General features: G+C 33.4%; 3 protein-coding genes across 6 annotated transcripts; 1 reads left to right on the top strand and 2 right to left on the bottom strand.

Moving 5' to 3' along the window:
* Positions 1-8: 8 nt before the first annotated feature.
* On the top strand, positions 9-26,669 carry LOC134237332 (uncharacterized). Of its 4 annotated transcripts, none has more exons than XM_062719438.1 (8): positions 9-376; positions 23,595-23,752; positions 24,053-24,178; positions 24,269-24,642; positions 24,864-25,092; positions 25,180-25,275; positions 25,459-25,554; positions 26,322-26,669. In XM_062719438.1, exons 2-8 carry the CDS (start codon positions 23,597-23,599, stop codon positions 26,586-26,588), a joined length of 1,344 nt encoding a protein of 447 aa, XP_062575422.1. In that variant the 5' UTR covers positions 9-376; positions 23,595-23,596; the 3' UTR covers positions 26,589-26,669. The 4 variants fall into 4 exon arrangements, 3 of the variants coding, with proteins under 3 accessions (XP_062575422.1, XP_062575420.1, XP_062575421.1); XR_009985811.1 differs by lacking the exon at positions 9-376 and adding an exon at positions 3,959-3,995 and having other exon boundaries at positions 25,180-25,271; positions 26,322-26,427; XM_062719436.1 differs by lacking the exon at positions 9-376 and adding an exon at positions 3,959-3,995.
* LOC134237324 (uncharacterized) lies at positions 8,223-10,624 on the bottom strand. The gene is made up of 2 exons (XM_062719430.1): positions 8,742-10,624; positions 8,223-8,652 (listed from the first exon to the last, which is right to left on the bottom strand). Exon 1 carries the CDS (start codon positions 10,504-10,506, stop codon positions 9,853-9,855), a length of 654 nt encoding a protein of 217 aa, XP_062575414.1. The 5' UTR covers positions 10,507-10,624; the 3' UTR covers positions 8,223-8,652; positions 8,742-9,852.
* On the bottom strand, positions 15,161-17,517 carry LOC134237331 (uncharacterized). Its single transcript, XM_062719435.1, has 2 exons — positions 15,387-17,517; positions 15,161-15,350 (listed from the first exon to the last, which is right to left on the bottom strand). The coding sequence occupies exon 1, from the start codon at positions 17,476-17,478 to the stop codon at positions 16,540-16,542; it is 939 nt and encodes a 312-aa protein (XP_062575419.1). The 5' UTR covers positions 17,479-17,517; the 3' UTR covers positions 15,161-15,350; positions 15,387-16,539.

Genomic DNA, 26,669 nt, shown 5'->3' with positions numbered 1-26,669 from the left:
ACGAAAATCCTTTCAATTTTGTGATTGCTTAAGACAATTTTTATGACAACATTAAATAGGATATCCAGATATGGCACGACTCAACACTTTCTACAGCTTTACAGTTCTGAATGCTTAAATGCATGGTTGAGACTTCTTGAAGACTTTTTCAACAAATTAACAATGCAAATCGCAGCTTCGTGCATAAAACGAGATGACACAAAGTAGTTTCTTTCATTTTTATTGCCACAGAATGCAAACTGTTTTCTTTTCATTAAAAGTTGGTGGGTATATTAGAAGGCAACGTTTGTATAGAGAACCCTAAGATATAGAATTCAGAAGGATGGTAAAGATTGGCTTTATTGAAGATAACATTTTCCATTGACCACTTTTTAAGGTAAGTGCAATCGAATGCACCTGAAGCTAAATCCAAGGGAAAATTGAAATGTGAATTTATTAAGCATATGATTATGACTAAAATGAAAATGAAAATGAAGGGCAAGTAGAAAAGATGTTCATCCATAAAGGTTCTAGGATAAACATGTTTTCATTCATTTGTTGTTACTTTACATGGATTGTACAGTATCTGAATACTGGTATTCTGCAATGAGACAACCTGCTGTAAAAATTTAATTTGTTGTGAACACTAAAAAACGAGAGAAGTTTTATTTATTCAGTTCTCCTCGGTGTATATAAATTACCTGAAGAAATTTTGATTTTATATGAGGATTCAATTGTTTTTGGACAAAGTTTAATCTATAGACGTACTTAACTTCGTGATGTCGACAATTACAAGTATCAACTAAGTTGGATTTTCGTTAAAGTGTGTTTTAAACACAAATATTAAAGAAATCCATTTTGCATACTTTTTCCTGCTTTGAGTTGACTTTATTGTATACTTACAAAATAGGGGCAAATATTTATCTTATCTATTACGATATATTCCAATTAAACATATATATCTTTAGTTGACATTATTTCATATTTGCAATAAGAAATAAATATTTGATTTATCATTAACACTTAATGTCTTCTAAAATATATCAAAGGGTTTCCCCTTCGGTCCATTTAATTAACGCCAAAAATCACCGACGGCATGTAAATATCTGGCATGATTAATAAAATGAGATTGCAATTGCAAACACCGATGGTATATAGAATTCTCCGGGGAAAATATGAAGATTTTGTAAATTGCTTATATATCCTGTGAAAAGAGATAATCTCAAACATAAAACACTAAGGAATATGCCACTTGAATCCCAAGACCTTAGAGTTGAAAAAAGAAAAGTTAACACCATAGACAATAAGTGACAACTTGAATTTGAAAAAAAAGTTTTGCAACAATTTGTTCATCACAGTTAAAACAACACACTTTTATGTGATGTGAACTACTTTTTTCTGACATTTTTAGATACTTGTGTCTGTCCGTTATAATGGATTCTACCGTGATTTTCTATAGTAAAGAAACAAAAAGACAATAACGGTGTCGAGCCGTTATCTGTTCCCACATTGAGACTTTGTATCCAACGCCAGCACTTGAACGGTTTCAAATAACGAATTATCGCAAAATCCCATCATTTGCGAGATCTTGAAAATGGAGATAGCAAGAGAACAATCAACATGGCTATCTCTGTTGTTTACACCCTTTGTTTTAAGAGAATGTGACTGGGGCATAGTGCTTTTATAAATGTTGCAAAACCTATTGGGACAAGTTCCAGCCAAACTCAGACGAAGCGCGAGCTGTCAGAATTTGGACTACAATCAAGAAATCATTAATGATCGTCTCTAATATTTATGTTAAGGTTATGAATTTCGGAATATATAGGTTATATTTAGATTTATATCAAATAATCATGAAGGAACTGTATGTGCGTAGTATTCAAATGAGTAATTCCACACAATGTAACATTTTCAAATGATGTTTCCTGTACTAAGAATTGGAAAGAGTAATTTAAGTTACACATATTGTTATAGTGCGCTTGTTGCTTATAGAAACAACTTTGCAATACATGTATACACACATGTATATGGACAATGCAGTTTTTATCTTTAAATATTTTTATTATAAAAAAATTACTGGATTCATGATTTTCCACCAACCCCCTTACCCATGCAATAAAAACTTATATATATTTTTTTGTTTTTTTTTTAATTTATGCTAAAGAAATCCTACGCGAGGAGAACGATACTAGTATTTGAAAGGAAACAAAACATTTCTATCGATAATTTGAATGATGAATCAGTGATATATAAAGTAATATAAAAATGTAAGAAAACTTAAGTAGTATTTAGTAAAAATCTTGTCTTCCCTTTAATTGTTGCTGGTTTTCAGCTCTTGATGTTCTCTGCTAGGATTAGACTGTTTAATGTACCCTAAACAAGAAAAAGTAAATGCCATCTTGTCGCTTGGGTAAACACTCATATTTCACTGCATCGAGTAATCCTCCCAAAAAAGATTATCAACTGTCATCCAAAGATTGAACTCCTCTTAAAATTTCACCCATGAAAAGTGAGGGATATGAAAAAGATAAACGGGATTACAGGATTAAGAGATTTAAAGCCATGGAATACTTCCTCCCAGATCATTGCGCTAGCTAAAAGGTACCTATGGTGTTTGAAACTGTTGTCCAAGTAACCAATATTGTTATCAATATTTAGCCCAGAGCTTAAATGAAATATGAAATGTTTCATATCTTTTCTTTTGACAAGTTTTTCAACGGATGAATTTATCAAATATGTGGTGCTATGCCCTTTACTTTGAAGAAAGATAAGGTGAATATTCATTACATATGTATAATGAAAAATAGGAAAATTCTTGAATGGATGAATTTTAAATATTACTGAAATAGCGATTTCTTTTTTATGTCCACGTGTTGCTGATCTTGCTCTGGCCATGGTAATCTTTTATATCATTAATCATAATTGAAAAGAGGTAATTGAAAAGAGGTCAGTTTGGTAATATTGAAAAAATATTGTTTTTAAAAAAACAAAGGACAATCAAGTGACAGAAGAACATTCTTTTTATACCACATCCCAGGCCCAAATTGTTCTTGGGTATTGATTAACCCAGGTAAGAGGTTTGCACAGACTTAAGTGAGCATTTCAGAGATTTGAAATATGAAGTTCACTGCAAACAGCTTTGACAGGGCGATTTCGATACCGTGTTTCTCAGTGGCCCCGCTGTCAAATCTACCAATTCATCAATACAATCTGGCTTGACAGACATAAAAAGAAAGAGTTTTACATTTTCTTGTTGTTGAATTATGTGTCAGGTGTCCATGGATACCTGAAATAAATAATTCTTATTTTCATTATAAATGTGTTTGTTATTATCGTATGGTTACCGTAAACAAATTGTAATTCCAAGTAGAATCAGACCAATCTTGTGCGTTATCTAACTGAGTGAAAATATTGCAGTTTAATTGATAGTCCAGGAAACCTTTGAAGTTCTTAAGCATTGAAAGTGGGATCATCTTCGTCAAAGTATGGCAATGAGAGTCTTATAATGGCCGATTGACCATGGTCTTATCTGTGTAACAATGTTTACATACCATCCAAAGTGTGGACAATGGGATTTCTGATTCTGACATTGACATGTATGCAGGCCCTTTCCTCAGTTCTTGAGTCCATCTTATCCTTTTGTCATCCTTTAAGCAATAATATTTGTCATCTAATCTAGATATTAGAATTTGTAATAAATTTTGAAATTTACTGAATCACTTAACATCTGTATATCAAAGAATGAGCCAGGTATGCCAAGTATTTTTCGCTTTTTACTGGTCAGTTATTTTCTCTGGTTTTAATTAATTATATGAGTATCTTTTGGAGCATTGCTCTCTGCATTCTCGACGTGATAGGGTCATGAAAAGTGGAGAAAGATCCTTGCAATTACTTAAGAAGACCTTGATATAGAGCCAGTTATTTTAATTATTTATGAATATGGCAACGTGCGTAATGAATATGATTCAATATGTTTATAGCTTTTGATGTGACCATGTCTTTGAACTCCATTATTGGTAAGTCAAAATCTGCATTTTTCCTGCCTTCTTATGCTGCTTGAATTACATGTAATTCCAGGGTTTGTTTCTTGTAGACACTGCTTCATATTGTTCTTCATTTTGGAAAGCTATTTAAATAATGGTTCTTCTTACTTTGTAACTAGTTTTCAATTTTTTCTTACTTTGAAGCTGTTTTTCATGGTTTTCCTGTTATATGTTCTCTGGGACTACTTATTACTCTGAATCAAATATTCAATATTGTTCGAGAATTTCAAGAGCGAACATGCCTATCACGAAAAAAAATTCCAATCTCATAGACTGGTATCTGAGACAAATCACCACAGAGATCTGTTGTGTTACTGGGGCCGGATAGGGTTTTAGTCACCTACCTCGCTACTTTACAACTATTTTGTGTAGTGTTTAGTAACAAGATTTTATCGAAATGATAAACAAAAGGTTTGTTTATTGAAACAAAAGATGAGTTGATTACAGAAAGATCACAACTCGACACGACAGAATCTACTGGGCTTTAACTTGACACTGCTCTGCGGACATTGTAGTGTTTCAATCAACGACCAAACCGCTAATCTCGCAGCACTCTACAACTATTCATCAGTTGGAGATGATTGTGATAATATTTATGCAAATTTAGTTATTAAAGATTTTAAATTATTGGTTCCTACAGTGTATATAAAGACAAATATTTAAAAAAAAGGTAAAAAAGAAAACACAAAAATTTTTTTAATTTCATTTTTCCTTCAGAAGCTTACAATAGTAGATACTATTGTAAGCTTCTGAAGATTGAAAAATGAAAGCGCTAAAGCTTAACTGAGGATTTTTGTGTTTTCTTTTTTACCTTTTTTTTAAATATTGTTATCCGATTACTGAGACATTATTTAAATTTTGGATAAAGACAAATATTTATTTTTCAATTATCCGTTCATAACACAATTTTCTGATGTTTAAGGGGATAACGGCACATGGTCGAGTGAATCTCTGTTTATATATATGCTACATATAAACAGAGAACAACAAAATACGATAAAAGAAAAAAGTTTAATATTTGTGCCATCTGGTGGTTAAAATATCTGTGAAGTTTAATAATTCTTTCACCTTTTCTTAAACAGACAAAGGAAGATATTTCACCAAGTTGCAGAAGGAGGAGCTAAACAAGAAAGAGAATAGACTTAATGTTTGCACGATTATCCCCTTAAACACGTTTTATTACAGCAAATATTAAGATATGGTTAATCTTATTCTAAACTTTCTTTTGTACGTATCGGTATCCTCAGTTCATATAAGGACACTTTATCATTAAAACAAATACTAGGAAAGAAGGTGTCATTTATCTCCACGTCTTCAAATTAGCGGTCGCGGTGGGTATCAGTGTTTGCTCACCAAAACGAAACCAACAGCAAATAATAAAACAGAAAGTGGGGATGTCGAAGACAAATAAACCCTTCAAGTTAAATTAACCCTCGCCTTATAGAGATCTTAGTATTATCAGCGGCAGATTTACAGATAATTGTAGATACACTAGCAACCAGACGTCCTGAAAAACGTTTTGAGGGTCTATGGTGCATTTCCACGTATTGGGAATTACAAAAAAACCTAGTTGGGGGTATTTTTCTGCTGATATAAATTACTGATGGTTTTTGTTAAATTGGCCCAAAATATTTTTGAAAGAGAACTGTTATTGATGAATTTAATATCACTTTTGCTAGAGGAATTGTAAATACACGTTTATTTGATTTCCAAAATAGTTACAAACATTTCTACAATCTTAATGTAATCTCACCCTTAAGAATCCTACTAAAAAGAAAATTTGAAAATCCCATGTGACGAGATTTTAGGTATAATCTTTTGCACACATTGGAACAGTGACATGATTTTTCAATTGAGATTTTGAAAAAATGAAGAGGGCATTCTCCCACAAGCAGCCATATTTCATTATTTGGACAAAGTAAACTTTCCATTAAATTAACTGCTCTAAACCTGCAAAATGTTCATGATGACCCTACATAAAAAGTAAATTGTTATCCCTTTTTAAATCTTGACATATGCAGACAGTGCACTAGTTAGCCTTAAGGAATTGTTTTAGAGTGGTATATTTTACGAAACTAGAAATTCAACCACTTCATTGCATTTTTAAGAAATAAACAGAACACCTGTAAATCTTATCTACGGATTAAATTAAATGGAGCTCAGAGAGATTTGTCTGACTACAGCAAAACATTTGGATCAAAAATGGACATCTGTAGAGTTTTCTAGCGAGAACCTCAATCTACAAAATAGTTTTAATAAAAATAATTCTAAAGCATTCTAAAGCCATATCAATTACCGGATTTAGTGGTCAATATTATGATTGCTAAGTTTGACAGAAGTGCTCGTTACTGAATTAAGGTCAATAGAAGGAACAACATGTTTTCCTAAGAGATTCCTTCTCCTTTCTTCGAGATAAATTAATTTTATTTAAACGTTTTCCCTTTTCGTTAGATGTTCATTTTGGTTTTCTGAAGGTGTGAAACACGCCGTTAATTCCTCGTGAATAGATTCACACAAATGGGGTTCTTTAAACACTTTATTTCTGAAGTGTTCCTTATAGAATAATAAGACACGTTTGAATCTGAACATATGTGTATATGATTATCCTTAATACTAGGGACATTTTGTAACAAAGTCAAAACATTACCATGTCCAGAGAATAAATGCCACAGACACGCATCTCACAATAAGAATATAGACATGGATCACACAAAATAATATACATTTATACATTTTAAATGAAAACAAGATCTGTTTGTGAATCACTGATTCCTCCTTATGACATCTTTTGGCAAAGTTAAAGTTTTTCTGATGTAAGTCAAACACTAATGTAAAGGGATAAAAAAAATGTTGTAACCCAAAATAGGACTTTGTGCTCAATAAATTTATTGTGAAATATTAAATTCCAAGCATTACCCATTTAAAAGTTATGGCTAAAGTTAATTTCTTTTGAAAAATGGGTATATATCCAAGGTCAAGGGTTTTAATTAAAGGTACCCAGGAAAAAGACGTCATTAGAAATGCACTTTTGAAATATGAAAACCATAGCACCAACTGTTAAGAATTTATGTCCAAGTTTAAAGTTTTCTCAAAAGTAGGTTAAATTCCAGGGTCAAACAATATTGTAAGCTTCCTCAGCACCCTGTCAAATGCCAATCAGCTTACAATGTTTCCATCCCGTGTAAATTCAATAAATTATAAAATTATATTTTTATTAGGACTACTCATGACATCCGTCCACATATAAAAAAAGGGGGGGCATCCTCAGCCCGTCACATGTATTTAAACACCCTTGATAATTTACTTCACATCCTTGTAAATCATAACCAAGTTCCATTTTTCGTTTCAAATATTTCATTTAATAAAGACTTCAAAGTTCAATGAAATATAACAAAACAGTCAGTACATCTATGAGTATATAAAGTCCTAGCTTAACATCTCTGGCCTAATAAAACACAGTGGATTGCGGTGTCCGTGCGGTGGAGAAATTATACACTACTTAATTTGTATTAGTTTACATTATTTTCTTTTACCTAAGTCACTAGTAATTTACAGTCAGTGATGTTGATGACGTAATATGATCCGATCGTTACGATCGTCGTGATGAAACTGGCGTTCGCTGCTCATATATATAACCTTCTATAAATGGTCACGTGATCACAACAACCAATGAATAATTGTCCTTTCTGGAGCCTCTCAGAACTACTTTACATACATTTTGTGTAAAACAAGGAAAATAACATCGCTCAAAATGTCCTTTCTACATGTAAAGTGGGAGCTATAAATTCTATTCGATATACATTAGAAAACAAGTTCAACAAACAATCTGTAATAAAACGGACACACACAATCCATGGCGTAGTAATACCGAACAATAATGCAAACACATAAGTATTACGCTACACATTCAAGTTCCAAAACATTTCGTCAAATACAGCATAATTAAATGACAATACTGCAATAAAATAACATTTAAGTATCAATTATGAATATTTGAGGACACGGACAGTGTTATTTCGATCTTATCAATTGTAAAACAACAATGTTTATGTCACATGACTAATTTCTTCGTAAGAAAGATGGCAGGCGCCCAATTTACAACACATGTGATAATGCTGAAATAAGTAAGTAAATTACAGTCGTAATATGGTAGATAATGCTGAAAAACTGACATATAACATCTCAGTATCACTGTCCCTTACTGCTTGTTCAACAATATCTCGCTAGATCGTCTAGTAACACAAAAACAGCATTTGTTTACATTACAAAGTCGAAGTGCAATGTGTATTGCATCAATAATTCAAGTAAACAATAAGATAATGAAATAACATCAACAATAAAACATTTCTTATAGATTTACAACTGGATGCTACTTTACTTCACTTACAAACACTCCACCATCAGCCTGTGATTAATTAATATGCAATATTCTAAAGTCCAACCCCCATGCATATTACACTTCCCCCCACTTAAAAAGTCAAATTCTCCTGAATTTACAGTCTTAATCAAAATCGTCTGGTTCTGCTAGTTTCTTACTTCCATCATCAATGAAATCTTTATTCTTCCTGCATTCAACCGCTTCTTTCGGTAAATTCTCACACATCTGCCTGCTCGTCTGATACCATTTCATCTACTTCTTTCTCCATCTCTTCATCTCGTCTCTCTGCTACTTCTGTCTCCATCTCTCCATCTCTCTCTGCTACTTCTCTCTCTCTCCACTTCTCTCTGTCTCCATCTCTTCATCTCGTCTCTCTGCTACTTCTTTCTCCATCTCTTCGTCTCCACCATGAAAATCCACCATCCATCCCATGTATAAAGTTTACAGCTCCCTGTGCATAAGCTAGTACAAGATTGGAAATTCTTGTTAGAATTGGATGTAGTTGATAAAGGTAGGTTCCTATGGGAATCAGTCAGTCAATCAGTCGGGTCTTATTCTTCATTGTTTTTGTAGATTCCTCCCAGGATCAGGAAGTGACATCAATTATCCATTTATAATTTTATTCCAGTAGTAGATTGAAATCAACAAAAGTATCAGTCCGGCACAGCCCTAGACAACTGTTTTCCCATCAGTCCCGTCTAATCCTAGACAACTGATGTCCACCTACAGTCCGGCCCAGCCCTAGACAACTGAGGTCCTAATGTGCACTAATAGTAATGGCCAGTCACTATCTACACATTCACCTAGTGTGGTGCACCACCTAGGACAACATCCATCTTAGACATGTGTCAATATAATAAAACAAAAAAAATCTGGTATCATCAAACTACTGTCCGACATCATTTAGTTTTGTGGTATGAACTTCCTGAACCAGGGTTGCAAGTTGATGCCTCGATATATCATCAACCTATCCTATAAATTAAGTCAAGTCATCTAGTTGTCCTGTTACAAGGTCCTTTTCATTTTGAAGTTAATACAGCAAACCCATCCTTTGGCAATTTATCTTTGTGATGTAGTTAAGAAGAAAGTCCTTTCCAAGGATCCTATCTTGTGAAATTTTGCAAATTACAAATTCGTGTGGCAATGCTTCTTTCCCAAAAGATACATCCAGTACAATGGTCCTGATGTTCTCTATTAAATTCCCATTTACATCCTGAATGTCAGAGGTTGCAGGCCGTATGTTAGAGCTAGTTTCCTTTGAGAGTTTAGTAAAATTTTTAACTAAATAATCCATGCAGTCGATCCACTATCCTAGAAAATATATTATTTTGTCAAATATGTTTCCTTTTGTATAAAATCCATTGTCCCGTAAGAGAGTTATATCCCCTGTGTGGCCATTCCTAGTATGTTCATTTCCAACAGAAAGACATTCCTCTTGTGCCGACTCCTGACTTAATGATATTTGTTATCTCTCATGTTTCCACTGCCATGTCTTTTATTCAGGTTAGAGGTCGGGGTCATCTGTTGTCCTCTTGTCCATCGGTCTGGGCAGTCCTTCATGAGATGATCTGGTGAATTGCAGATGAAGCAAGTCCAAGAGTTATTGCCCTTCCGAGGTTCCATTCTCTGTGCACTTTCCAGTTTCTCTAATCTATTGATTAGTGACTTGATTGTATCCTCTAAGTTATTTGATTTTTGCTCTCCAGTGGGCTGTTTGACTGCTTGTTCTTGATCCACATGTCTAACATTTATTTTCTTTTTATCCCCATCCCCCATTATTGACTCGTATCTCTCAATGACGTCTACCGCTTCTGCAACAGTGCTACACTCCTTGTCAATACAACGGCATTTCATTTCAACGGGAATAATTTTGTAAAGGTGGTTCAGGGCCAGTGATTCCTGAGCGTCAATGTCCAAGTTACTGTAAGCTTTTTGTGATAATTGCCGTATATCGTCTCCAACATCTGCAATATTTTCTCCAGGCATCCGCCTACGCATTTCCAGTTTTGAAAGCCACCTATTTTTGTGCTTTGAACTACCAAATCTCTGGTCCATACGCTGAACAAGAATTTTAAACGTGCGTCTTTCCTCAAGTGTTAGGCTCATGTAGAAAGTCCTGGCTTGTCCACGTAAGCTAGCGGCTAAGAAAAGAAGTTTAGTCCTGTCGTCCCAGTGGCTAAGTTCAGCGCAGTCTTGAAAGTGAGAAAAGTATTCCTCCCAACTTTCTTTTTCCATCGTAGGGTTCGGGTTTGATCATAAGTGTAGAAATGCGATTGTGATCACTTTGTGCGTCGTCAGCTAACTGATAATCAGATCGCCGACGGAAATTATGTCCTCCTTCGTCGTCATTGTCATCACTGTCATCTCTTTCCAAAGGATTTTCATTTGCCATTAAATATTCGTCATCAGTGTTCCTCCCACAGACATCTGTTTCGTCCCCTTGGCCTAACTGAACATTTTCCTTATGTTCATTTATAAATACTTCAGGATCCGGCGAAGTAGCATCCTCCATTTTTAACTATAAAAACAGTAACAAGAACATATGTACATCGTTATTTTAAAAATAGATTTTTTTTCCTCCACCACACGACAGTCCGCAATCCACTCTATTTCAGTACTTGACAGGTATTAAAGTACGGGTTCGTATCCTAGATGTCCTCGTATATGGTAGGACATCCCACTTCTGACACCAAAAATTGTAAGCTTCCTCAGCACCCTGTCAAATGCCAATCAGCTTACAATGTTTCCATCCCGTGTAAATTCAATAAATTATAAAATTATATTTTTATTAGGACTACTCATGACATCCGTCCACATATAAAAAAAGGGGGGGCATCCTCAGCCCGTCACATGTATTTAAACACCCTTGATAATTTACTTCACATCCTTGTAAATCATAACCAAGTTCCATTTTTCGTTTCAAATATTTCATTTAATAAAGACTTCAAAGTTCAATGAAATATAACAAAACAGTCAGTACATCTATGAGTATATAAAGTCCTAGCTTAACATCTCTGGCCTAATAAAACACAGTGGATTGCGGTGTCCGTGCGGTGGAGAAATTATACACTACTTAATTTGTATTAGTTTACATTATTTTCTTTTACCTAAGTCACTAGTAATTTACAGTCAGTGATGTTGATGACGTAATATGATCCGATCGTTACGATCGTCGTGATGAAACTGGCGTTCGCTGCTCATATATATAACTTTCTATAAATGGTCACGTGATCACAACAACCAATGAATAATTGTCCTTTCTGGAGCCTCTCAGAACTACTTTACATATATATTGTGTAAAACAAGGAAAATAACATCGCTCAAAATGTCCTTTCTACATGTAAAGTGGGAGCTATAAATTCTATTCGATATACATTAGAAAACAAGTTCAACAAACAATCTGTAATAAAACGGACACACACAATCCATGGCGTAGTAATACCGAACAATAATGCAAACACATAAGTATTACGCTACACATTCAAGTTCCAAAACATTTCGTCAAATACAGCATAATTAAATGACAATACTGCAATAAAATAACATTTAAGTATCAATTATGAATATTTGAGGACACGGACAGTGTTATTTCGATCTTATCAATTGTAAAACAACAATGTTTATGTCACATGACTAATTTCTTCGTAAGAAAGATGGCAGGCGCCCAATTTACAACACATGTGATAATGCTGAAATAAGTAAGTAAATTACAGTCGTAATATGGTAGATAATGATGAAAAACTGACATACAACATCTCAGTATCACTGTCCCTTACTGTCTGTTCAACAATATCTCGCTAGATCGTCTAGTAACACAAAAACAGCATTTGTTTACATTAATACAATGTCGAAGTGCAATGTGTATTGCATCAATAATTCAAGTAAACAATAAGATAATGAAATAACATCAACAATAAAACATTTCTTATAGATTTACAACTGGATGCTACTTTACTTCACTTACAAACACTCCACCATCAGCCTGTGATTAATTAATATGCAATATTCTAAAGTCCAACCCCCATGCATATTACAATATCTTTGGAATCCAAAAGAAGTTCTTGTCACATGAAATACAACTGTGAAATATGAAGATGAAAGTACTAACTTTTTAAAGTGATGTACAAGGTTAAAGTGTATAAAAAGTCGGTCAAACTCAAAGGTCAAGGTGAAAAGATTTATCATATTTATGTTCATGGAAAGGTCTTATCACAATGAATAATGATGTGAAGTATGAGAGGCTTAGCACCAACTGTTCAAAAGTTATGACCAAGGTTAAAGTTTGTATAAATTTCTAGAAAGAATAGTACGAACAAAATTCCAAATATGTTGGTACCCAAAGGAAGGCCCTGTTACAAGAAATTCACACATGTAAAATATGAGAACTATTGCTCCAAACAATCAAAAGTTATGAACAATGTTAAGAAGCTTGCTCCTTTTTTGTGAGAACCAGCTACACCACCTCATTCTACAAGCATATTTTCATGTAACATACTAACAAGGTAAAAACTATATACCCCCGAGTCTTCGATTTTGGGGGAATAAATATTAAAGCCATTGGTGGTTAATATCAATACTTTTATAACAAAAACGCGTTCAGTGGTTTCTCAAGATATTCAAGTAATTTATTTCTATTATACTGTATGCATTTTGGTTACAAAAGTTATGAACTTTCAGCCAATCCTGTCAAGCAAACTGCCTTATATGTAATTTTAATTTTAACAATATAGCTATAATGTAAAGATAACAATGTGTTTTAATGGTGGAATTTTTCAGCAACTCTTTTTGTCAATATGCTTTTGGCTTTAACTTCCTTTTCAAATGATTTACGTGTAGATCAAATGGAAAATTTCTTTTGGGAAAAGCTAAAGCCAAATTAAAACCCATTTTCAGTTCTCTGAGGGAATTGGGCACATTCTTCACTTTTATAACTTTTATCCAGTGATTTGTGGCTTTAAGCCTATGGCTTGAAATTCTAAAGTGCCGCTGATAAATGTGTGGATTTTGAAAGCAGTTGGGTCATACTTATATTATTAATGCATGTTCTAGTTCATAAATATCATAATTATTAATTTCTTTACACTAATAGATCTGTTTTCACTTTGATTTTTTTTTTACATTTTGAAGCTTTCACGAAAGATGATTAAAGAAAATTAAATTTTCGTATGAACCCATAACCGAACACATTAAAATTAAATTTTCTTTTAAAAATGGATTGATACACATCACTCTCTCTTTAACATCATTTGATATTAAGAAATAGTTTTTCTTTCAAAAATCAATTAAAGATAATGAAAAAGATGCTTAAGCGCTTTTGAAAATGAATTCATAGAACCTTTGAAAATGGTATTCACAAAGAAAGATATTTGGGGTATCCACGGTATGTAGTTGACAAGGTACTTTTAAGACAGAAAGAGTTAATCATCTTTATTTTGTACATATTGTAAGCTTCCTCAGCACCCTGTCAAATGCCAATCAGCTTACAATGTTTCCATCCCGTGTAAATTCAATAAATTATAAAATTATATTTTTATCAGGACTACTCATGACATCCGTCCACATATAAAAAAAGGGGGGGGCATCCTCAGCCCGTCACATGTATTTAAACACCCTTGATACCAAGTTCCATTTTTCGTTTCAAATATTTCATTTAATAAAGACTTCAAAGTTCAATGAAATATAACAAAACAGTCAGTACATCTATGAGTATATAAAGTCCTAGCTTAACATCTCTGGCCTAATAAAACACAGTGGATTGCGGTGTCCGTGCGGTGGAGAAATTATACACTACTTAATTTGTATTAGTTTACATTATTTTCTTTTACCTAAGTCACTAGTAATTTACAGTCAGTGATGTTGATGATGTAATATGATCTGATCGTTACGATCGTCGTGATGAAACTGGCGTTCGCTGCTCATATATATAACCTTCCATAAATGGTCACGTGATCACAACAACCAATGAATAATTGTCCTTTCTGGAGCAACTCGGAACTACTTTACATACATTTTGTGTAATACAAAGAAAATAACATTGCTCAAAATGTCCTTTCTACATGTAAAGTGGGAGCTATAAATTCTATTCGATATACATTAGAAAACAAGTTCAACAAACAATCTGTAATAAAACGGACACACACAATCCATGGCGTAGTAATACCGAACAATAATGCAAACACATAAGTATTACGCTACACATTCAAGTTCCAAAACATTTCGTCAAATACAGCATAATTAAATGACAATACTGCAATAAAATAACATTTAAGTATCAATTATGAATATTTGAGGACACGGACAGTGTTATTTCGATCTTATCAATTGTAAAACAACAATGTTTATGTCACATGACTAATTTCTTCGTAAGAAAGATGGCAGGCGCCCAATTTACAACACATGTGATAAATGCTGAAATAAGTAAGTAAATTACAGTCGTAATATGGTAGATAATGATGAAAAACTGACATACAACATCTCAGTATCACTGTCCCTTACTGTCTGTTCAACAATATCTCGCTAGATCGTCTAGTAACACAAAAACAGCATTTGTTTACATTACAAAGTCGAAGTGCAATGTGTATTGCATCAATAATTCAGGTAAACAATAAGATAATGAAATAACATCAACAATAAAACATTTCTTATAGATTTACAACTGGATGCTACTTTACTTCACTTACAAACACTCCACCATCAGCCTGTGACTAATTAATATGCAATATTCTAAAGTCCAACCCCCATGCATATTACACTTCCCCCACTTAAAAAGTCAAATTCTCCTGAATTTACAGTCTTAATCAAAATCGTCTGGTTCTGCTAGTTTCTTACTTCCATCATCAATGAAATCTTTATTCTTCCTGCATTCAACCGCTTCTTTCGGAAATTCTCACACATCTGCCTGCTCGTCTGATACCATTTCATCTACTTCTTTCTCCATCTCTTCATCTCGTCTCTCTGCTACTTCTGTCTCCATCTCTCCATCTCACCTCTCTGCTACTTCTGTCTCCATCTCTTCATCTCTCTGTTACTTCTTTCTCCATCTCTTCGTCTCCACCATGAAAATCCACCATCCATCCCATGTATAAAGTTTACAGCTCCCTGTGCATAAGCTAGTACAAGATTGGAAATTCTTGTTAGAATTGGATGTAGTTGATAAAGGTAGGTTCCTATGGGAATCAGTCAGTCAATCAGTCGGGTCTTATTCTTCATTGTTTTTGTAGATTCCTCCCAGGATCAGGAAGTGACATCAATTATCCATTTATAATTTTATTCCAGTAGTAGATTGAAATCAACAAAAGTATCAGTCCGGCCCAGCCCTAGACAACTGTTTCCCATCAGTCCCGTCTAATCCTAAACAACTGATGTCCATGCACCTACAGTCCGGCCCAGCCCTAGACAACTGAGGTCCACCTGCAGTCCGGCCCAGCCCTAGACAACTGAGGTCCTAATGTGCACTAATAGTAATGGCCAGTCACTATCTACACATTCACCTAGTTTGGTGCACCACCTAGGACAACATCCATCTTAGACATGTGTCAATATAATAAAACAAAAAAAATCTGGTATCATCAAACTACTGTCCGACATCATTTAGTTTTGTGGTATGAACTTCCTGAACCAGGGTTGCAAGTTGATGCCTCGATATATCATCAACCTATCCTATAAATTAAGTCAAGTCATCTAGTTGTCCTGTTACAAGGTCCTTTTCATTTTGAAGTTAATACAGCAAACCCATCCTTTGGCAATTTATCTTTGTGATGTAGTTAAGAAGAAAGTCCTTTCTAAGGATCCTATCTTGTGAAATTTTGCAAATTACAAATTCGTGTGGCAATGCTTCTTTCCCAAAAGATACATCCAGTACAATGGTCCTGATGTTCTCTATTAAATTCCCATTTACATCCTGAATGTCAGAGGTTGCAGGCCGTATGTTAGAGCTAGTTTCCTTTGAGAGTTTAGTAAAATTTTTAACTAAATAATCCATGCAGTCGATCCACTATCCTAGAAAATATATTATTTTGTCAAATATGTTTCCTTTTGTATAAAATCCATTGTCCCGTAAGAGAGTTATATCCCCTGTGTGGCCATTCCTAGTATGTTCATTTCCAACAGAAAGACATTCCTCTTGTGCCGACTCCTGACTTAATGATATCTGTTATCTCTCATGTTTCCACTGCCATGTCTTTTATTCAGGTTAGAGGTCGGGGTCATCTGTTGTCCTCTTGTCCATCGGTCTGGGCAGTCCTTCATGAGATGATCTGGTGAATTGCAGATGAAGCAAGTCCAAGAGTTATTGCCCTTCCCAGGTTCCATTCTCTGTGCACTTTCCAGTTTCTCTAATCTATTGATTAGTGACTTGATTGTATCCTCTAAGTTATTTGATTTTTGCTCTCCAGTGGGCTGTTTGACTGCTTGTTCTTGATCCACATGTCTAACATTTATTTTCTTTTTATCCCCATCCCCCATTATTGACTCGTATCTCTCAATGACGTCTACCGCTTCTGCAACAGTGCTACACTCCTTGTCAATACAACGGCATTTCATTTCAACGGGAATAATTTTGTAAAGGTGGTTCAGGGCCAGTGATTCCTGAGCGTCAATGTCCAAGTTACTGTAAGCTTTTTGTGATAATTGCCGTATATCGTCTCCAACATCTGCAATATTTTCTCCAGGCATCCGCCTACGCATTTCCAGTTTTGAAAGCCACCTATTTTTGTGCTTTGAACTACCAAATCTCTGGTCCATACGCTGAACAAGAATTTTAAACGTGCGTCTTTCCTCAAGTGTTAGGCTCATGTAGAAAGTCCTGGCTTGTCCACGTAAGCTAGCGGCTAAGAAAAGAAGTTTAGTCCTGTCTTCCCAGTGGCTAAGTTCAGCGCAGTCTTGAAAGTGAGAAAAGTATTCCTCCCAACTTTCTTTTCCATCGTAGGGTTCGGGTTTGATCATAAGTGTAGAAATGCGATTGTGATCACTTTGTGCGTCGTCAGCTAACTGATAATCAGATCGCCGACGGAAATTATGTCCTCCTTCGTCGTCATTGTCATCACTGTCATCTCTTTCCAAAGGATTTTCATTTGCCATTAAATATTCGTCATCAGTGTTCCTCCCACAGACATCTGTTTCGTCCCTTTGGCCTAACTGAACATTTTCCTTATGTTCATTTATAAATACTTCAGGATCCGGCGAAGTAGCATCCTCCATTTTTAACTATAAAAACAGTAACAAGAACATATGTACATCGTTATTTTAAAAATAGATTTTTTTTCCTCCACCACACGACAGTCCGCAATCCACTCTATTTCAGTACTTGACAGGTATTAAAGTACGGGTTCGTATCCTAGATGTCCTCGTATATGGTAGGACATCCCACTTCTGACACCAAAAATTGTAAGCTTCCTCAGCACCCTGTCAAATGCCAATCAGCTTACAATGTTTCCATCCCGTGTAAATTCAATAAATTATAAAATTATATTTTTATCAGGACTACTCATGACATCCGTCCACATATAAAAAAAAGGGGGGGGGCATCCTCAGCCCGTCACATGTATTTAAACACCCTTGATACCAAGTTCCATTTTTCGTTTCAAATATTTCATTTAATAAAGACTTCAAAGTTCAATGAAATATAACAAAACAGTCAGTACATCTATGAGTATATAAAGTCCTAGCTTAACATCTCTGGCCTAATAAAACACAGTGGATTGCGGTGTCCGTGCGGTGGAGAAATTATACACTACTTAATTTGTATTAGTTTACATTATTTTCTTTTACCTAAGTCACTAGTAATTTACAGTCAGTGATGTTGATGATGTAATATGATCTGATCGTTACGATCGTCGTGATGAAACTGGCGTTCGCTGCTCATATATATAACCTTCCATAAATGGTCACGTGATCACAACAACCAATGAATAATTGTCCTTTCTGGAGCAACTCGGAACTACTTTACATACATTTTGTGTAATACAAAGAAAATAACATTGCTCAAAATGTCCTTTCTACATGTAAAGTGGGAGCTATAAATTCTATTCGATATACATTAGAAAACAAGTTCAACAAACAATCTGTAATAAAACGGACACACACAATCCATGGCGTAGTAATACCGAACAATAATGCAAACACATAAGTATTACGCTACACATTCAAGTTCCAAAACATTTCGTCAAATACAGCATAATTAAATGACAATACTGCAATAAAATAACATTTAAGTATCAATTATGAATATTTGAGGACACGGACAGTGTTATTTCGATCTTATCAATTGTAAAACAACAATGTTTATGTCACATGACTAATTTCTTCGTAAGAAAGATGGCAGGCGCCCAATTTACAACACATGTGATAAATGCTGAAATAAGTAAGTAAATTACAGTCGTAATATGGTAGATAATGATGAAAAACTGACATACAACATCTCAGTATCACTGTCCCTTACTGTCTGTTCAACAATATCTCGCTAGATCGTCTAGTAACACAAAAACAGCATTTGTTTACATTACAATGTCGAAGTGCAATGTGTATTGCATCAATAATTCAGGTAAACAATAAGATAATGAAATAACATCAACAATAAAACATTTCTTATAGATTTACAACTGGATGCTACTTTACTTCACTTACAAACACTCCACCATCAGCCTGTGATTAATTAATATGCAATATTCTAAAGTCCAACCCCCATGCATATTACAATATCTTAATAAAGTAAGTCACTTGAAGTGGGAAATTTGAGTCTTAAAAATATATTCGCTCAAAATAAAATTAAAACATCCAAACTACTGTTCTGTTTATATTTAAAAATCCGACCAAATTCAGGGTATTATTGTATTTCATATTTTTTTTTATCCAAGTATTCATTTTTTTAAAGAAGTTTTTTTTTCATGTTCTTCAAACAAGGCTTTACCACCGAAAATTATGTTAAGATCTTTCAATTTAATGATGCTTAAACTTGTATCAACACCTAGTAGATCTACATGTACATGTATCTAGCTGTAGAACAATAACATATACTAAATAATACTGAGTATTGTGTAGAAATAATCTTTATGGCCATTTTTAAAATTGATATTGAGGAGAATGTCACTATGATATAAGTGTAGACTTTGAGATTTCCTTCGCTTAAATACATGTTTGAAGAACTTTTCATAGTTTAAACCTTTCCGAAAGTTCCGTGAAAAAGAGCAATGATGAAATACAGAATATCCTGTAATTTTTTGTATCATTTTTATTTTAAAGTATTAAGTTTTTAGCATTACTGAAATTGGTTTAATCTTTACAGAATTGCCTAGTTAAATCCACATGATGGCTAGTTGTTTTCCCGTTATTCTGTGTTAACCTTGAATTTGCTCTACTAGTATACCGTAGATTGGCAAATAATGACGGTGGTTTTGTAATTATTTTGTAAGATTTTTTTTGCATTTTATCTTTTTATCAAAAAAAAAATTGCAAATACGACTCGGTAGGATTTTTAAGTTTTATATTAATATATGCCCTATATATCATATGTAATAATAATATCAAGAAATTAAAAGTCAGATACCTTTTTATTTTTATTTGGATTACTTATGAAAATAATGAACACAATTGTAAAAATTTTAAAACAAAAAAAAAATTAAAATTTATGGCAGTTATTAAGAATATCCATTCATTTTTCAACAAAAAAAGTGAAATAGCAAAATTTAAAAGAAAAAAAATTATTTTAAAATTTAACGAACAATCACGATTGCACTAAAACTGTTCCCGGGGAAAATCTTTACAAAATAAATAAAATGACAATTTACAGTATTTCATGGTGCATTTGCCACTGAAGGTGTCTAGTTCAATTGCTTTGTAAACCATCTTATACTCAAGCAACCATAAAAAAATATTTCGTGAAATTGTATTTCCTTTTTTTTTTCTTTCTTTTTTTTTTTTTTTTTTTTTACAAATCTGAGCTTATACATGTATCAGTCTTTTAATTCTGAATCATTAGATTAATAGACGTCTTAATGCTCCATCAAATAAAAATTTAATAAAGCATACCCCGTTAAAAGAAATGCAAAAGAACGACAACTCTCAATTCATAAAAGGTGAATGAAATGTCTATGAATAGAAATAATCAATTTAAAAAAAAAATATTAATCATTTATGCATGAATGCTAGGCAATTAAAGCATTCCTTTAAGCCCTGAATTGGCTCCCCAGATGATAATGACATTTCAAAAACCTTATTGCGCATAAATAGAACATATTTTCAAAAGATAATAGAGATTCTGTCAAAAATGTAAGAGGAGTTCTTAAAACAAGATTTGTGAGTAAAAAAAACTTTTTTCATAGAAAAACTTCGTTTCTCGACGCCCAAAGGAAATGAAGATTCTAAAAACTTATTTACCAACTTCAGGAAAATAATATTCCAAAAGATGATTTAGTTACTGTGTAAAATGTAAGAGTGATTATGGAACTAAATGTTTATAGAAGCCTGTTAATTACATGTAAGAAGTACTGTTGGTGTATTTCATTACTTAAATTAACCTTTCCGAAAGCTTATGTGAAAAAGAAAGCAATAATGAAATGATGAAATACTAAATACAGTGTATCCTGTAATTTTTTATAGCACCTTACGAGATTTTTATAAGTTTTTTTATGTGTTTCTTTATTGTTCGTTTTTTATTGTGATATTCAGTGATTGGTATTATGTTTTTAGCATTACAGAATTCGGTTTAATCTTTACAGAATTGCTTTGTTAAATCCACATATGGCTAGTTGTTTCCCTGTTACTCTGTCTTGCTACCATAGTGCATGTAACTCTGTCTTGCTACCATAGTGCATGTAACTTTGACGATGAAGAATTCCTATTTAATTTTTTTAGGAGGTATAGATCATTTTTATTTGATAGACATATGGATCTATTTTGAAAATTAGGTTTCAGCCATAAAATAATAATTTTAACTTTTAATTAAGATTTCTTACATTTTGATTTCATAAAAAAAATAAAATTGTTTTATTTGCAAAATAAGATGCATAAGAATTTAAAATGTCATATTAATAAAAGCTTTATGTGAATATCTTATAATATCTAATTAGATATGGATAACCCAAGTATGAATATTTCTCTAAACCTACGGAAGAAAAAAAGAGAAAAATATGGCAGCAATTTAGGATCATATATTAGACAATCATATTTAAAAAGAAATTCAAGTGAAATTCTGAAATCGTAGAGAAAAAATTATTTTGAAATTGAACGACAAATCAAGATTTCCATTAAACTGGTTCAGGTCAAAATCTTTCCAAAATAAATGAAAATTAAGACAATTAGCAGTCTTTTTATGACGCACTTGCCGCCGAAGATGTCTGGTTAAATTGCTTCATAAACCATCTTACACCCAAGCAACCTTAAAAAGTTTTTTTGGGGGGGAAATTGTATTTTATTTCCTTTTTTATAAATCTGAGCTTATATCAGTCTTTTAATTCTGAAGAATTAGATATCATATAGATGTCTTAATGATCTATCAAAAAATTGGTATAACATACGGTATACCCGATAAAAGAAATGAAAGAGAAAGAAAACTCCTTTTTTTCCTTTTTATTAATTTTGAGCAAACTATCAATCTTTTAATGCTGAATCATTAGATTAATGGATGACTTATTGATCCATCAAATAAAAATTTGGTATTAAAAGCATACCCGAAATGCAAAAGAAAGACAACTCTCATTGAATAAAAGATGAGTGCATTGACTTGAAATAAAAAAAATAATCAATGTGTGCATGAATCCTAGTCATTTAAAGAATTCCTTTTAAAAAGAAGATGAAAATTCGATTATTCTTTCAAAATGCAAACAATTAATGAAAATATCGATGCTGAAATCCTTCAAGTTAGAATCTATATGCTGTCTTAAGACATTAATACCAGACATTGAGTCTTGGCTTCTCAAAACTTAAGGAGCTTAACGAGGCAAATCAATAGATATTCCATATTTTGAGATAATTTCATATCATACACATGTATAAAATTGATATAAAATCTTCAGTTGAGTTTGAAACAAAGTTGAAAATTCCTTTTTATGCTGTCTTTTTGGGTTACAAGACAGTTTGGTCAAAATGACTTGTGCATACAGTTATGTGCTGTGGAAAGAGTTTTTTCAAGTTAGTTGTATTTTGAGATGAATAAATACCCAGTTCAGACCGGAAAATATATCAAGAAACAGCGTTTCTATGTGCAGTAAATATACCTTTTTTCAATGTGTGAAAATGTAAGTCTCTAGCTGTTCATCCCAATATTTTCAGACTTATATATCTGCAGTTAGAGTCATTGACAGTTGATAAAAATACTTTAACGATACTCTCCTTACAACAAAATCTTTTCGTCTCTTTTACAAGTGGATTCTTCGACTTGCGATGCCTTTAAATAACGGAAATGCTTTTAAAGTTATGAAATAAATAGGATTTTAGACTTCAACTTTTTGAATTATAAATGCTTATAGTTTGTTTTCTTTTACACACCGTAACTAATAAAAATATCTGAATGCAGGCATAGCTAATGATGTTTCAAGCCAAACATTATATTTTGAACACATATGGCATTCAATTCAAATCCCATTTACTGAAGAAATTAAAATTAAATTGCATTTATGTTTCTTTTGTAAAAAGTAAGGTGATTTTTTCATTAATATTTTTAATGTAATAAGTATATGTTATTTTGTCGAATCGATACTGCAGTTTAAATCTAAATATACATTCCTGTCTTTCAAGTTCATTAAACTGAATGAATTACGACACATTGACTTCCGTTAAATGGTCCATTATAGACACTAGTGATTTTAAAGACCCATTGTAATATATTCAAAATTTAAATTAAAAAATATGTGCAATGGAAGAACAAGATCCTCGATAGACTTCATGGGGGTTTGATTTGGACAGATGTCTCTCTATGTGTGTATCTGAGGAGCTCTCATGTAGTGTTACACTTGACAACCTCATCTAAACATAAACCAAATCAGTAGATACATTTAATGAGATTCCCACACAAAAGAGGATCAATTAATTAATGAAATGATTTCTCTATCAGCTCCTAGTGGTTGTGATCTATAATCCGCGAGGTGAGTATTGAATCTGATATTGACATTTTTACGAGATACGCCAGATTAGTTTACAGTGAAGCAGGTAATTGTTTATTTTTGCTTTTGATATATATGGTGGATTTTTTTTTTTTGCAGACATGGCGTTTCCTAAGCTTAGGGAGTTTATGGGGGAGGTTAAGAAATTCCTGGACACAGGAGTAAAACCTTTCCAAATGTCGTCCATCCTCCCACGCGGGGCTAAGAGGGAGCTAGACAGCGCAGTGCCAATGCTTTCAGGCTTCAGACCCTCCAAGGTAAAGATGATAGTGAGGTTTAATATCTGGGGATTTACATTAATGAAATATTGAATAATCCATTTGATAGATTGCTTATATCAAAGCTACATTTCAAACAATTATTCATGAGTAAAGCATTACCTGTATGCAGTTCAAAAAGGAATTAAATTGGTAGGTTTCGAATTGAATTCGGGATTCATATTGCAGGTATGAAAAACAATACAACGTCATGTTATTTTGATTTAATGCATGCATGACCCTGTTATACCTGTTTTAATGGTTTTCCTTCTCTTTATTTGATTTTATCTTTTGTTTCAGGTGTACTACATGTTTGCTGTTCTGAGTTTCGCTGATCTTGGGAGTTGGGATGAAGTGAAAACACATGGTCCTAAGGCTCTTGAGGAGTTTCGTGACTTCATGGAGGAACTACCTACAGACGAACGGGTATGTTACATGTGCCAAAAAATAGACAAAAAATATGCGACAAAATTAGTATTCGAATTTCTTTCGTTGATGATTGAGAATTATTTTTAGAATACAGCACCCGTCTCGCTACCACCAAAAGAAACAATCATTACCCAGGACTATCCACAGAAGAGTTCAGCTAGATTTCGTACCTCAAATGAAAACATGCAATACTACTCACCTAGACGTCCCGAACAAAATACTCGAGCACCCTCTATACCGTCTCAGAGACGGTCACACGATGGTTGTGGTAGCAATGGGAGCCATCATGTTTCCTCAAGACCTTCCCCATCGAACCCCTCTCAGAGAATGTCATACGAGAACAGCAAACAGGGATCTTATGGACAAATCCAAGAAAATGGCCAGGATAACGACGGACTGAAGAATGACATTGCGAACTCTATCAGTAAACTCAGGCAAGAAATAGGCAGTCTGAAAGATAGGTATGCATCATTATATTAATAATTAATTATAAGACTTTATTTATATGATTATTATTTGAAAAATTTAAAATTATCTCAAAAGAAAAATATGTATCAGAGACTATTACAACTTTGCATTCTGTTTAATATTATGTTTGTTTATAAAAGTACCAGAATATCCATGCACATATGACTGAAAAATTTTCTTTTTGATTAATTTTAGAAAATGGTTTGTTTTTAAGACTTTCAGAAGAACTCAGTCAGCCAGACGTCGTTAATACCCCGACAGCAAATATCCCTCCACTGAACACAAAATCCCCTCGAAGCTCGCGAACTGATGACGTCACAGACAAGTTAGCGGAAGCTTTTTCTGGTCTTCTTCACGACCAGTGGCTGGGCGCTCTGAAAGAAAGAAATAATGGCCAAGGTCATTCGGAAAAGAACTTAATTTATTTGGCAGATATCACTAAGGTCCATTAAAATTTCACAACATTTGTACTTTTCATTTTTAGACTTTTACAGTTATCAAAAATGATATTATAATGATTTTTATTTCAGAAATGTCAACATTATTTGGATGATGTTTGTGAAAGAGAATTCACTCATCTATGTGAAATTATACTCAAACCCATGGGTGAAAAGGATTCACAGTATGTGAGTAGTCAAAAATGAATGCTTGTAAAATTACTACAGTAGTTTAGTTATTGCAATGCACAATGATCGAAATACATCTAAAATATGTATAACTTCATACGCAATTAAATTTTATAATCAAAATACTTGTTCCATTTATGTTCTCTTTTTCATGGTGTCAAATAATCGAAATTTTGGTGATAGGTCCATATATCAGAGGATTTAAGAGCCCTGGCTAGAACTAGATGTAGACAGATACAAAGAGACACGATGCCAATTTCACTTCCTGTCATCAAAGAGGTAAAACAATTCAATATAATGATTAATAATCAATAATATGGATATTTTATTACATATATTTATTGTATTTTTGTGCCCCCGTAATCAAAGATTTGGAGGTATAATAGTTTTTGACATGTCCATCTGTCTACCTTGCTGTTTTTTTTTTTTTTTTTTTGGAAAAAACTTTAACCTTGCCCATAACTTTTGATTGGTTGGAGCTGTGGCATTTATGTATGAGATATCCAGTCCTTGTGACAAGACCTTTCTTTTGGGTATCAACATGTTTGGCCTCCTGACCTTAGAGCATGACCCACTTTTGAAAAAAAGTTTGACCTACTTTGGAAAAAAAAATTCACCGCGGCATATACATGTACTGGTACTTTTGAAAAGTTTTTGGAGTTTTTAATGTTCTAGTGACAAGATCTTCCTGGGTACTTCTAGTACTAATTTTGATCCTTTGACCTTGACTTTTTAATTTGACAACATTTTTTTTTTAAAATCAACTCTGGGTATATTTTTTGAACGGTTGGTGCTTAGGCTTCTGCATTCCATATGTATATTCATTGAGACAATTTTTTTCTTTAGGTAACGACATATATCACCTCTTGATCTTGTAGGTTGACTTGCATTTGAGAAACTTCAATCTTTGCCATAAACTGCCATATTGGGATAACAGTGTTTCACAAACACTTGTTATTTTACATGAAATATGTAACTATGATATCTTTTTTTGTAGGGGTGTAGTCAGTTAATTTTAAAATATAATTATTACATCATTTATTTAGGTTGTGATTCGAGATAAAATCTCCGAGGCACAGAAAAACCCAGCATTAAAGAGATTCGTGGATAGGTGTGTAGAACTGTTGTGGATGTTCGCAATTCATGATCCGCCCCTAGAGTTAGAATGGGCCCGGGCGGGAGATACGATGGGCAGTCATCTTCAGTCTTACTCTGACACGGGGAATAGGGTGGGTTTTAATGTATGGCCGACATTACGGCAGTTTAGAAATGGACCTGTATTGTGTAAAGGCGTTGTTCAAATGGTGTATTAATGATTTGTTTTCTCTTATACTCTCTTACTTTAATTCATGTTATAGTTTTATAATTTAATAAAATATTAGATTCTGCATGAC

The sequence above is a fragment of the Saccostrea cucullata genome, unplaced genomic scaffold, assembly GCF_032062105.1.
Source record: "Saccostrea cucullata isolate Sc308-1 unplaced genomic scaffold, CSIRO_AGI_Scuc_v1 ctg16, whole genome shotgun sequence".
Lineage (NCBI taxonomy): Eukaryota > Metazoa > Mollusca > Bivalvia > Ostreida > Ostreidae > Saccostrea > Saccostrea cuccullata.
This window is presented reverse-complemented; position numbering and strand designations above follow the sequence as displayed.